Source organism: Lolium rigidum, chromosome 1 (genome assembly GCF_022539505.1).
Source record: "Lolium rigidum isolate FL_2022 chromosome 1, APGP_CSIRO_Lrig_0.1, whole genome shotgun sequence".
Classification (NCBI taxonomy): domain Eukaryota; kingdom Viridiplantae; phylum Streptophyta; class Magnoliopsida; order Poales; family Poaceae; genus Lolium; species Lolium rigidum.
In genome coordinates, this window is record NC_061508.1 from 225,316,429 (window position 1) to 225,330,248 (window position 13,820).

At 44.9% G+C, this 13,820-nt stretch overlaps 1 protein-coding gene across 1 annotated transcript; it reads right to left on the reverse strand.

The window, feature by feature from the left end:
- Nucleotides 1-4,496: 4,496 nt before the first annotated feature.
- On the reverse strand, nt 4,497-8,516 carry LOC124683241 (kinesin-like protein KIN-1). The gene is made up of 17 exons (XM_047217802.1): nt 8,464-8,516; nt 8,185-8,311; nt 7,695-7,797; nt 7,515-7,558; nt 7,322-7,351; nt 7,101-7,223; nt 6,997-7,022; nt 6,816-6,897; nt 6,665-6,706; nt 6,531-6,564; nt 6,376-6,451; nt 5,989-6,137; nt 5,813-5,874; nt 5,655-5,746; nt 5,365-5,563; nt 5,081-5,263; nt 4,497-4,990 (listed from the first exon to the last, which is right to left on the reverse strand). Exons 2-17 carry the CDS (start codon nt 8,308-8,310, stop codon nt 4,835-4,837), a joined length of 1,527 nt encoding a protein of 508 aa, XP_047073758.1. The 5' UTR covers nt 8,311; nt 8,464-8,516; the 3' UTR covers nt 4,497-4,834.
- Between the last annotated feature and the right edge of the window lie 5,304 nt (nt 8,517-13,820).

Genomic DNA, 13,820 nt, shown 5'->3' on the forward strand with positions numbered 1-13,820 from the left:
AAATGGTTTAAATGAGATTTATTATCTCATGCAATTTAAGTAACTACGTGTTTTAAGATCCTCAAGTGAGCAAGTATGAGACCTTGCAACTAAGATCATCACATTACTTCATAATACTTGGGGAAGATGATTTAAATGAGGTGCTACACCTCATAGATTTGAAACCCTAATTTGGAAGTAGTTTAAATGGGCTAGAATTTGACTACATAGCCAATATTTTGCTCTAGCCCATGATCATATACAGTACCCATATCATATTTTTGCATAAACAATTAGAGTTTTTGAAATGTGAATTATGAGAATTTGAATCATCTCAAAATTCATCCTGGTTGATTTTATAAATTTATTTGAAATCTGAAAACTCTCTGACTTGCTATTTTTACTATTCAAATTCTACAACAGATCTTGGTTTGAAACCAGTGGGGTTGGATGGAGATTTTCATAAGCTTTCCAAAAATATAAAGTTCACCAAATTTAGTTGAGTGGATTGAGAGTTATTCAAATTCTAAGTGAGCACCAGTATTGAGATTCACTGAAACAAGTTAATTTGAATTCAAACTTTGGGCCTAGGCGGGAAAAGAAATGGGCCAGGAAGGGAGAGAGGGAGTTGGGCTGGCCCAGCTATGCCCACAGTGCACGCGGGCAAACTGACAAGGTGGGGCCCAGGCGTCAGTGAGGTTTAAACGCCGAAGCGGTAAACTCTGATTTGGACCGTAGGATTAAAAGATGATATAACGACGCACAGTCGTCGCCTACGTCGACGAGAGGCAGGACTGGCACGGCGAGGGTTTGGGTCCGGCGGCTCACCTGAGCTCCGGCGAGGGGTTGGAGAGGTGCAGGAGGAAGTTGTCGAGGATGAGGAAGCTGCTGGTACAGACGGCGGCTCCAGAGGTGGCGGCAATCGTCGGCTTCTTCTGCAGCACCGCCGCGGGCTCCGGCGACGAATTGGGTGGCTACCGGCGATGATGTGGAGGTGCAAGGGGTGGAGGAGGTCGAGAAGAAGATGGGGAGCGAGATGGTGTGGAGAAATCGTCCAGGGAGGGCTGGTAATTATAGGGTGGAGGGGTGCTGCGGGGGTGTGCGTCAGGTCGACCATGGCGCGGCGTCTCTGAGGCGCGAAGAGGCAAGGCGAGGTGCGCGTGAGGTTGGCGACATCATGGCTGTACTGGTGAGCGTGATGGCACGGCGAAAGGTGGTCTGAGGCGTGCGGGCGAGGTCGTCGTCCTTGCGGTACCGTGGCGGAGGACTTTGATCATGGCGACGGCAGCAGGTCGAGCGCGTCCAATTGGGAGTGTCTGGCGATGTCCTGGTGCGGTGTGAAGTGCGCGTGCGCAAAGAGAGAGGAAGGGGAAGGACAGATGCGATGGGGGCGAGGGGTATCCTGGTGCGTCCAGGGCATGGTCCATGCGCGCGCTGGCGTGCACTGGGCGCGGTGATCATGTCGAGGCTAGGGTTTTGGAGGCATCTTCTTGGCAAGGGACCTTGTCTAACATGCTCAGCATGGTGTGGTGATTCTATGTGACATGGTCAGAGGGAGAGGAGGGTCCAGGGACAGGTGGTGACTTTGTGGTGATCAAGTGGATGGCATGGAGTGGCATGGGGATGCTTTGGGCCTCTTCTTAGGTCAACTCCTGCATGGTTGGGCTCAGTGATGTGAGAGGAGTTGGTTTGGCAAGGTGATGGTGATCAGAGAGGGCAGGGGAGTAGGGTTGGCATGGTGATGTCTAAATCAATGGCATGGCTTGGCATGGTCCTTGGTGCAATAATTTTCTTGGTCTTGGAGTGCTGCAAGATTGAGTGTGGTGAGGTGAGTGTGGTTGACATAGTGCACCAGGTTGGAGAGGGCTAGGGGTGTGCACATTTGATTAAAGGCGAAAGTGTATGTGACACATGCATAGTCCTTGGCATGGTTTTGTGTGATGATGATCATCCAAGGTTTGGTCATTTCATTGATGTTCCTTTAGGGTACAAGTGTACTCTCAAGGAGGACAAGGGAGAGAGGGAGGAAAAGTGAAAAGTGAAGACAAAGTGACTTGTACCTTTATTCCTCTCTATGTGTACTTCCTATGTCTCAAGCCATTGTCTCTCTTGTTTTTAATTTTGGCCAAAATTCTGCATGGATGTCTCCTATATAAGGTTTGTCAACAATGTGTGGTATTGGTTTGAAATTTGGAGAGGTTTTGTGAAATTTCTAAAAAGTAGGGGAATCTAGAATCTGTTTCAACATAGCATCTTTGGTTGACTAAATTGAGCAATGGTCAATGATCTGGTCAAGGTGGTCAACACCAAAGTTGTTCATCTTGATGAGGTCTTGGATGAGGTGGAAAGAAGTGAGAGGTTTTAGTTTAAGAATCTCCAAATAAAGGGGCTCAAAGTGGGGTACATGTTAAAAAGGGCACAAGTGACCATCACCACATGCAACTTGCAATTTTCATTTCTTTGATTTTTTATTTTATTTTTCTTGACCCAATTGATGATGTTGAGTGTTGAAATGGTATAGAGGAGTGATCCAACCATTCACACCAAGTCTTAGGGTCAAAAATCTCAAATTCACAAATTGGCTATTTACTCTCATATGCCTCTATGTAAAGTTTTGTTTTCTTTTTATAATCTTTTGTTTCACCTTGGATTTGATTTGTTAAGTACTAGGTAGTGTTGATTAATGTTTTCAAAACATCCAAACAAGGTAGAAGGGTCTAAGTTAAAGTTTTACAAAAATAGCCATAGGCACATAGGCCCTTTTATTATTGAATTTCTTTTTCTTTTGTTTTACCTTGAAAGGTGAAAAGAAAGTAAGTTTTAGGGTTTTAGGAACATTTGATAAGCATATCAACAATTATCATGGCAATAGCACAATAATTAAGTAGGAGCACTATGCATAGCATAATATGTAATACAAGTTTTTGTTGGTTCTCATTTTTGGAAAAAGGAAATTCATTTTCTTCTTGTTTGAAAATTTGGGATGTTACATAAAACCCAACAGAAAAGAGAACCAAAACAAGAAAAAAAATAAGGAGAAGAAAAAGGAAACGAGACAACAACGAGTGACTAAGGTTTTGGCACATGGATCGCTGATCTCCATGCAATCCTATCAAGAGCAAAGACTTTAGATACATTCCAATTCCTCAAGTCTATTTTTATCGCCTCCACCCACGTCAACTTTGGTCGTCCTCTACCCCTTTTAGTCTCATCCATACTCTTTAGAGTTCCATTGTTAACGGGAGATTCTAGATGCCTCCGATGGATATGTCCAAACCATCTTAGTCGGCGTTGGACTAGCTTCTCGTCGACTGGTGCCACCCCTAGCGTATCACGAATTACCTCGTTTCTAATCCGATCTTTTCTTGTATGGCCACACATCCAACGTAGCATGCGCATCTCCGCGGCACTCATTTGTTGGATATGTTATCTTTTAGTGGGCCAACATTCCGCCCCATAAAGCATCGCCGGTCTGACCGTCGTCCTATAGAACTTACCTTTTAGCTTTTGTGGGACCTTCTTGTCAAATAGGATACAAGATGCATGCCGCCACTTCATCCACCCTGCATTGCTCCTATGGCAAACATCCTCGTCAATATCACCATTGCTTTGCAACATTGATCCCAAGTAACAGAAGGTGTCCCTCTTGGGTACTATCTTTCCTTCTAAATTGACATCTTCGTCTTCGGCACCAACATCACTAAAGTCGTATCACATGTATTCAGTCTTGGTCCTGCTAAATCTAAACCCCTTTGACTCCAAAGTTTGCCTCCATAGCTCAAACTTCCTATTCACCGTGGCCTTAGTTTCATCTACTAGCACCACATCATCAACAAAGAGCATACACCAAGGAATATCTCCTTGTATATCCTTGGTCACCTCATCCATCACCAAGGAAAACATGTATGGGCTCAAGGCCGATCCTTGATGTAGTCCTATCGTGGCTGGAAGGTATTGGTCTCACTATCACCTCCGCGAACACTTTTGTCACAACACAATCGTACATATCTCTGATGAGGGTAATGTACTTAGTTGGAACTTTGTGTTTCTCCAACACCCACCACACGTCCATCCTTAGTATCTTGTCATATGCTTTCTCCAAGTCAATGAAGACCATATGTAGGTCCTTCCGCTCCCTATACCTCTCCATACGTTGGTGAAGTAAGAAAATCGCTTTTGTAGTCGATCTCCCGGGCATAAAATCGAATTGGTTTTTAGTGACATTCGTCACTCTCCTCAAGCGATGGTCGATGATTCTCTCCCAAAGTTTCATAGTATGGCTCATAAGCTTAATCCCTCGGCAGTTAGTACACCATTGGATATCTCCTTTATTCTTAAAGAGGGGATCTAATACACTTTTTTTTTCCACTCTTCGGGCATCTTGTTTGACCGAAAAATGTAATTGAAAAGCTTAGTTAGTCATACGACAACCACGTCTCTAAGACTTCTCCACACCTCAATTGGGTGAGTTTCAAAAGAAAAAAAACTACTCCCCACAAATATAGCCTCAAAGACAGTTTAACTAAAGAAAAATTAATGCGTCATAATCCACCATAGTATATACCAAGCGCAACATTATCTTTGGTACTAGCTGCTCTTCGACCAAGGTTCAGCAAATCCTGCATGCATCCGAGTGGTCAACACATGCTTTGACCAGCAAACTAAGACGATAATGTCATTCAGATGTCTAACATACGAATTTTGACGGAAGTGGCAAGATCGAATCAACCTCAATACTCAGGATCCTCAAAGGCACTCGTGACTAAAGCGCCAAAATGCTGCTACTCCACTATTAGCTAAGTTGTTCGATGGCAGGAATGTTCGCGGAATGCACGCGACCGTGGCCGTCGTGGCATCAGTCTGGCATGAACCCGACGAGACGGAGGACAGCCGCCGGCACAAACCCGAACAGCGCACCACCGCTCCGGTCGGCCGCGGCGCACTGAGCCCGGGCTGCGATCTCCTGCGCGACCTCGAGCTGATGCCTCAGCGTCTCGTTCTCGTCAGTGAGCTGCATCATCCACAAGCAGGGTTAAACCACAGGATAGCAACAGCAGCAGGAGGATGCAGGTTTCAGGTTTGGACGGTGCTGTATATATACCTCCTGCACAGTTTCTGTGAGCTCCTCCACTGCTTGCACCAGCGACACGATCTGCCGGCTCGCAGCGTCGTGGCACGCCGAGTCGATGTCCAGCGCCACCGTGTCGGGATCGAAGATGATCCCTTCCAGCACAAACAGCTCCTCCAGCAGGTCAACGTCTTCCTCCTTGAGGCTCGACCTTAGCTGAACAAGAAAATTCGGTGGCAGGTGAGATATATATCTGCTAAGAAGAATGTAGAGTGGGGTCAAAATCGACCACCTCCGGTTGGTTGCTTGCTACGAACCTTGCTCAGTAGCCTTTCACGCAGACCGTCATGATCGCCAGAATCAAGGCTGGGATCGGACGCCTCAGATTGGCTGCTACCAGCCTTGCTCAGGGTTCCGTCAGGCAGATCATCTTGATCACGAGAATACGGGGTGTGCTTCTTATCGCTATCCACTTCGGTGGGAATCAGTTTGTGTAGAGTTTTTATGAGCTTCGTCCTGCATGGATATTGCCATACAGTCATGATAAACTGCAGCATGACAGCAGTATAAACACTACGTAATAGTACTTGACGTTCAAGGAATATGCCTGGTTCCGAAGCGAATGGTAGACAGACTCTCTGGTGAGTTTGACGAACTGGGAGAACAGCAGCACAGCAATGCAGCTCTTGAGCTGCCACCCTGCAAGCAGTAGCCGTATTAAACAAAACTGCTGGTTTGGAAATCCTGATGAATTTTTTGACAGACCAGTGAATCTTGAAGTATGCGCGTAAGCTTCGAGTCACGGTAAGGCACGTGATTTGGTTTAGCTGGAGACCAAAAATATGACAGTTAAAGGTAGTCATTAATCAGAAAGGTATAGTAGTGGAGTGACTTCTTCTATGTTCAGCATTTGTACAGGGATTGCTGTATTTACCACTTACCAGTAGTTAGGGCATTGATAACATTTCCAAGAGCTGAAAGAGATTTGTTGATCATTTTAGCCTCATCAAGAACACGCCCTTCAGCACCAGTTTTCTCAACTTTCTCTGAACCAGCTAAGTCAACTAGAATAATCTTCCCAATCCTTACCCTGTAAGATTAAAAAAAGTCACTAGCTGCCAGCACTAGAATCACTTTCTGCAAGATTGTGGTCTACAACTCTACATACAATCCAGGCAGGTATGACAGTCATTTGGTTGAGCACAAGGCGTTCAGTTATCATATTGTCAGAAAAATTATGTATGGTTATAAAGTTATATCAACTTAAAATGGAAATAAGAAACATCTGACCAGGCATTGAACTATTGATGTTTCCTATTCAAGCATACCTCTCATCTGCAGTGGATCCATGCTGCACTGAGAAAATGTACAGGCAATGACTTCTACTGCTGGCCAGGTTCATTTCTATATGCACATTTAAGGCAACAAAATGTACAAAACTTGAATGCTTTTTAACTGTTTCAGAAATGGAAACAGAGGATACGTGTTTCTCCGACAGCTCTGTTGGCAATTCCTTCCTGTAATTTAGACCAGTAAACAGAAATAATTTGGCATGTACATACAGGAAGAAAAAATCAACAGCAATCAAAAGAGCAACAAAGAACCAACAAAACATACAGAAAGGCGTTCCAAGGCATCTGAACCATTCATAATAGATATCTGCAGCAAAAATTTCAGTTACCAGACATGAAAATCCTTCAAAGGATAGATATTAAACACCTTCCTTTATGGAAATAAAAATTGAAGTGCAGATGCATTTCTTTCTGACCTCTGTTGCTCCAGAAATGAAAATCCCTTGGCTTTTACTCTCCTTGATTTGTAGATTGTCCTTGGACAAGTCAAGAAGGTCCCTGTAATATAAGGAGACAAAACTTGATTCCCTTGGTAGCAGTATGTTACAACAGAAACTCTACACAGGATTCATACGCAAACATCAAGCAGATTCTCACCTTACTTTTTCCAAATATATCTCCACCTGAGAAACCGTAAATCAATGTAAGTGAAGACCTATAAAAGTGAATCTAAAAACAGCATACGAGGATGGTGTTTTTACCATTGACAACTTCACAGTCCAAGTAGTAATGTTTTCTGATGTTCTTAAACAATCAAAAAGACCATTTACAACTCGCTGAACCAGTCCAGTTTTCAGCTCATTGCAGTGCAAGATGCTTGGCCCCTGTCAAGATGCAAATTAAACAAATACGTAATGCCAACGCTGAAGAGACGCATTCAGTAATCATCACATAAATTTAAGCCCATGGACGTTCTCTTTACCTCCATGCTATAAGTTTTTCCAGCTCCAGTCTGTACAAATATGAATTGCAAATGAAATGTTAGCACTGTTACAGGTAGAAGCTTCTCATTTCATATGCAATGCTTAGGGTATGTTTGAGACTGTAGTAGGCCAAGCCTCACTTTAACACGCAAAGGGTACATTTGTGTACGCTGTGTCTGCAGTAACACATACCTGTCCATAAGTAATTATGGTGCCATTTATTCCATTGACAGCATCTGTTCACAGCATTAGTTACTCAATTAGTGCTATTAGGACAGTTGAAGAAATCCAGTCATGACCAAACTGCAGTAATACAAAAAAAACCTGACTACCTTATGCATAAATTCAGAAAGAAAGAGGAAGGAATAAAACCTGTAACAATGGGCATTGCCAGGAAATTATAGACATCAGACTGTTCCGAGTCATCGTAGAACACCTTGTCAAAGCTGAATATGACATCTTCGTCCCGCTCATCCTAACCCAAGTATTTTGCAGCACATTAGGGCAAAAAGGCACACTAATCAAGCATAAGGAAACAGAAAAATCCGTCAACAAGATCACAGGGATTTCCCATGAACAGTAAATGCAACAAAAGGATAAACAGAGAAGGCATATGTTCCCCCACTTTGTCATCTACTGGTTCCGTTCCTGGTAATACCCACCAGCTTTACTATGTAGTGTTGCAGGTGATATCAAGCAGGGTTATATTCGATCAGACGGCTATGGGCATGCGATATTTCTGAGAAGTTCAGTAATCTGGATCAAAATACAGCTGCGCATCTCACAAGGAAGGAACTGAACACGAACATTCATCTATGTGCCACGTATCACAGAAGTAAAGGCAGATGAGTATCATCCAAACCTTGAAAACAAAGGACTCCGAGTCCAGTTTCTTGAAGCAGACCTTGTCGTCGTTCCCCTTCCTCTCCTTGTGGCTCAGCGGCCTGAACCGCACACACACCGTGACGTTGGAGTTGGGCTTGGACATCCTGGCGTTCAAATGAGGTGTCAAATCCCGAAATCCGGGTAGAGAAACAATGAAATGGCCCAGAGGATTTAGAAATTCAGGGGCGCGTCCGCGATTTTGTGGATGCTGATCAGTTGGGGGTTAGGAAATCGCTGGATGGTTAAGAGCTCGTACCTCGAAAACCAACGCCCGGGACTGCGCGCCGACGGGGGGGAGGCAGAAGGGGCGCGACGAGGTGGAACGGGAGAGGCGACGCGCGCGAAGGGGGCGGTGGCGCTAAGGTGCGGCGAGCGGCGGCAGCAGCTCCTCTAGGGCACACGGCGGTGGCAGTCTCGCCCTCAGTTACTTGCTTGTGGCCTTCGAGGGATTAATTCAAAATCAAAGGGCGGAACCGTCCTCAATCCCAATAGGTCGATGGAGACCTCGGCACGCGCCTCCCTTCTGTACTACAGTACCGATACTCCGGAACGAGCGTATCGGGTGATCCGTTGAGCAAGAGTAAAATGCTTGGACGGATTTCACCTCGAGAAAAAAAACTTGAGTGACTTATGCTTTCAAGTTTTACCGTGACTTTTTTTTTTGAGAGCAACCACATATTTCATATTAATGGAAAATCAAGTTACATGAAGCAACACATGTGGAAACTAAAAGACAAACCGGGATAAAATGATTATCCTGAATTTGCAGATAAAATCCTAAAAGATCGAGAAATACAAAACGATCCCTAGGATTTCCTGCAACCACCGTAGCCAGCGGCCGCCGTCCAATTCCAACGCCGCCGAGACGAACGCAAGAAGAGACGCCGAGCCTCCACCATTGCAAGATCCAAAAGAGCACCATCGCCAACGAGGCTTTGTGAGTCGATGAACGGAGCTCGCTGTGCGCGGCGAGGCACATGTCGCCGTGGCACGTCGGCCGGGGATGTCCCCGTGCTGTCTTGGACCAAGATACGCCTCCTCTCATCGACGAAGTCGGAGAAGAATGGCATATCCACCACCTCCGGACCAACATATTCGCTCCAGAAGAACCACCTCGCCCCGGCCCCCAGCGCCGTCGTGGACAACGACAAACGCCAGTGACACGTCGAGAAACAGATCTCGCCAGATCTGAAAAACGGCGAGAAGACCAAGCTGCCGACCTGAAAGATCGACAAGCACACGTTGCCAACAACTCCGAGACGCCGCCGTGAAGGTCGCCGCCGGTGTGGGAGTGGAGTTGTGGCAGATTTATTTGCCCGGGCGCCGCTCCCACCACCCCAACGACGCACCACAGCAGACAAGGCCAAACTACAAAACGGAGGAGGAACGAGGTCCCCTCCCCCTCCTGCCACCGGAGTGGCAAACGGAGGGAGAGGGGCCCAGAGCTCACGCCGGTGGAGATGGGATCTGGCCGCCGCCGCCTGGGAGAGAGGAGCAGGGACAAAACGTTTCGTAGCTCTCACTACATACTACAGATCGGTAAGTTTTACCGTGACTTGGTGCCAATATCCATCATCCATCTCTCATTCAACGTAACTGATTAATTTATAATTTGAACTAAATAAATAAAAATACTTGGAAATTTTTGAAAAAAATCTGATAAATTGTGCATGTTTTGATTTGTACTCTGGTGAAGTTTCATTCCATTTGACTCTAAGATTTGTGATTAAATAGGTATTTAGTTTACACCAGTGCTCCAAAACATAAAAAATCTATTTAATCACAAGCTAGTTATTCGAATGAGATGAAACTTTCCCAAGTTTCAGAACGAGGCATTTGCACTTTACCGGAAATTTTACAATTTCTTTTGAATACTTTTAGTTTTTTAGTTCGAAGTCAGAGGCAATTTGGAGCGTTGGATCTAAGATGAATGGTGGATGCTACCACCAAGTCACGGTGAGACTTGGAATCATGAAGTCCCTGAAGCTCTGTCCAACTTGGACACCCAAATTAATACGTCATCAATTTTAAAAATATAGTACGTATAGTCACTAAATATGGTGTAGTGCTTATTTAGATCACTAGCTCATTGTACATAGATGTATTTGCAGACGTGGCAAGTGATAGACCCGTTTGTCAGCCATTAACTTTTATAAAGAGCAATTTAGAGTAATGAAAAAACTAAGCTAAAGAGAAAAATGTCAGAGTTAAGATTTCTCTTCCACTTTTGCCTCTCCATCCTCCTATCCAGCGGGCCACCTCCACCCCTCCTAGTTCTCTCCCGTCCGACAGGCCGCCGCCTCCACCCTTCCTCCCATCCGAAGGGCTACCGCCTCCACGCCTCCTCTCGGGTGTTGGACGCGCACCACGCGATGACGGGTGCAGAACTTCTCTAACGTGCGGCCCGCGTCCTCTGGTGCCGTTGTTAGATGGTGCGTGACGGCAACACAAGCCAAAACGGGACGGCGAGGCTGCAACGGCTGGCTCGTCAGACATCTGCGCCTCGAAGGCGCGCTTCTGCCTCCCCACGCCGGCTTCTTCGCTAGGCCGTTTATGTGTGCCTCTCCTGCCCACGTACAAGAAAGATGAAAGATCGATTGATTAGTAGTAGCTAGTACAAGGGAATTGATGTGGGCATAACCCTTCGGGTACCCGACATTGCTATACCCGGTGCAGATTATGAAGATGGACCAGCGCAAGGACTCGACAAGCTGGACCCGCATCAACTTAAACTACAAGAAAGAAGGCTCCAATACGAATTCTATCAGGACTCTTGTAAACCCTAGCCTGGTTGATATATAAAGCCAGGCAGGGGCACCCCTTAGATGAGATTCAGAAACAGAAAACATAGACAAAACATAGACGTGATACGCCTAGACATCGCAATCCGCAGATTAGAACTAGACTTGATACAACAACTCCGCCAATGGCAGCCCCATGTACACATATTATCATATAGTGGATTGCTAGCAGGACGTAGAGATCCTCCACCGCGGGGACGTGAGCCTGGGTATGTCGTGCCTTCTCTCGCTCCCGGAATCTCCATTGTCGCCTTCCGTGAACCCTAAGCCCATGTACCTGTAACATCCCAGGATTCTGGACGTTTGCGGGGTAGAATTAGAAAAAGGATGTGCATTGCATCGCAAAACTAGGGAAAATTTAGCGCTTAATTGCATAAAAACCTAAGAGGGAACAAGTTTCTCTCTCGACACCAGCTAGGGTTAGGGCGAGAGTGCGATAAACTTGGACATGATCTCTTTTGAATTAGGGTTTCAAAAGGGGGAAACATTTGAATTTAACACATACAATTGAGTGATTGCATTTGAAATAAGTTTGAATTGAATTTCAAACTTAAACATTACATTAAATAAAATACAATTAATAATTCAACAAATAATATTATATTTGGATAATTCAAACAATAAAATAAGAGATATAAATTTCAAAAAGCTCAATAGAGAAACCTTGAGCTTTATTGTTCATCACACAAGATACATTGTCATTACAATATCCAAATATAAATATTACATAATCATTCCAATAATTGATAAAGGAAAATAAAAAGGAAAATTACAACTCAATGAAGAACTAAGCTACAACCTATCTACTGTCTTGATCTTCTTGATCATCCAGTAGAATGAGATCATCTTGATCATCTAGTATGTTGATCTTCTTGATCCCTGCATAAATCAAAACAAAGGAAATACACATTGTTTGCCAAGTGGCAATGCCACTTGGAATGTCAAAATAAGTAAAATAGGAAGGATAAGACCAGACCAGCCGAGCTGATCCAACAGCCACAAGTTCCAACATGGAACACACAAGTAGCTCACAAAGCAGTGTGCATGTTGCGCAGCACACAACCCTACTGGTTAGTCACCACACTACATCACCTTGTTGTCAACCAAGGGAGACATTGCCAAGTGATATAAAACCACATAGTGCAACAAACCCTAGAAACCACTGACATACAAGCCACCAGTAGCCAAGAACATCAAGAACAACAGCTGTTCCAGTTCTTCTTCCACAAAAAACAAGTAACTGTTGAACAAGCATATGGTGAAGTAGCACCAGCACCAGCCAGTAAGAAGAAGAATGATAAGCACAAACCCAACAACACAGAAGAAATCCTCTACATCAGCAAAACCTAGGAGCTGGAGTGAGGTATACAAATCATCATGAACAAACCAGATGGTTTTGTTCATAATTTGCATAGTCATGTGATGTCTACGGGTGCTTCTATTCTTGTAGACAGTGTTGGGCCTCCAAGAGCAGAGGTTTGTAGAACAGCAGCAAGTTTCCCTTAAGTGGATCACCCAAGGTTTATCGAACTCAGGGAGGAAGAGGTCAAAGATATCCCTCTCAAACAACCCTGCAATCACGATACAAGAAGTCTCTTGTGTCCCCAACACACCTAATAGGTGCACTAGTTCGGCGAAGAGATAGTGAAATACAGGTGGTATGAATAAATGTGAGCAGTAGCAACGGCACCAGAAAAGTGCTTTGCTGTCCAGGACTGGTGTGTGGTTGATGGTGGTAATATTGCGGGAAGTATAGATGCAGTAAAACAGATAAACAAACAACGATAGCAGTATTTAGGAACAAGGCCTAGGGATCATACTTTCACTAGTGGACACTCTCAACATTGATCACATAACGGAATAAATAGATAGATGCTAGACTCTACACTCTCTTGTTGGATGATGAACACCACTAACTGTGTAGGATTACACGAACCCTCAATGCCGGAGTTAACAAGCTCCACAATATTCAATGTTCATATTTAAATAACCTTAGAGTGCATGACAGGTCAACATAACCAAACCAAGTACTAACATAGCATGCACACTGTCACCTTCACACTACAAAAGGAGGCATAGATCACATCAATACTATCATAGCAATAGTTAACTTCATAATCTACAAGAGATCACAATCATAGCCTACGCCAAGTACTACACGATGCACACACTGTCACCATTACACCGTGCAGGAGGAATAAACTACTTTAATAACATCACTAGAATAGCACACGGATAAATTGTGATACAAAACACATTGCAATCATAAAGAGATATAAATAAGCACTTCACTATGCCATTCATAACGGTGAATAAGTGTTGCGGTCAGAAACCCACCGGCGGGCAGCGACTGGCAACACCGTAGAGCCGGGAACAACTAGGGCTGCGGCTGGCCCCAGTCCCTCAGAGCGACGGCCCGCAAAGCCTTCTGGTCACACGTCCGATGCTGTCGCAAGGGCGTGCCACCTGACCTATACCCGGTCGGGAAGGTGTTGGATGATGCCTCGCTTAGTTTCCTGCATGGCATACACGTAAACGTTAAATACGAGCCTCGATCGGCTCTCGGGTTATCCCGTGAATCGGCTCAAAGAGCCGATCCACCCATGATTCGTACGAGGTGTACGAATATATGGTGGTCCTGCTTGATCAAGATAAAGCTAAAGCGATCTACGACGATTTAGGGTTTTCACCGCATAATCGGATCATCCTACTCACGATTGGGCCTCGCGCTCGCGTACGGTGATCGTAAGCCGATCCTAGACAGGGCCTAAAAACCAACACGAGGTTGATCCCCGAACATCCTGTCTAGGGC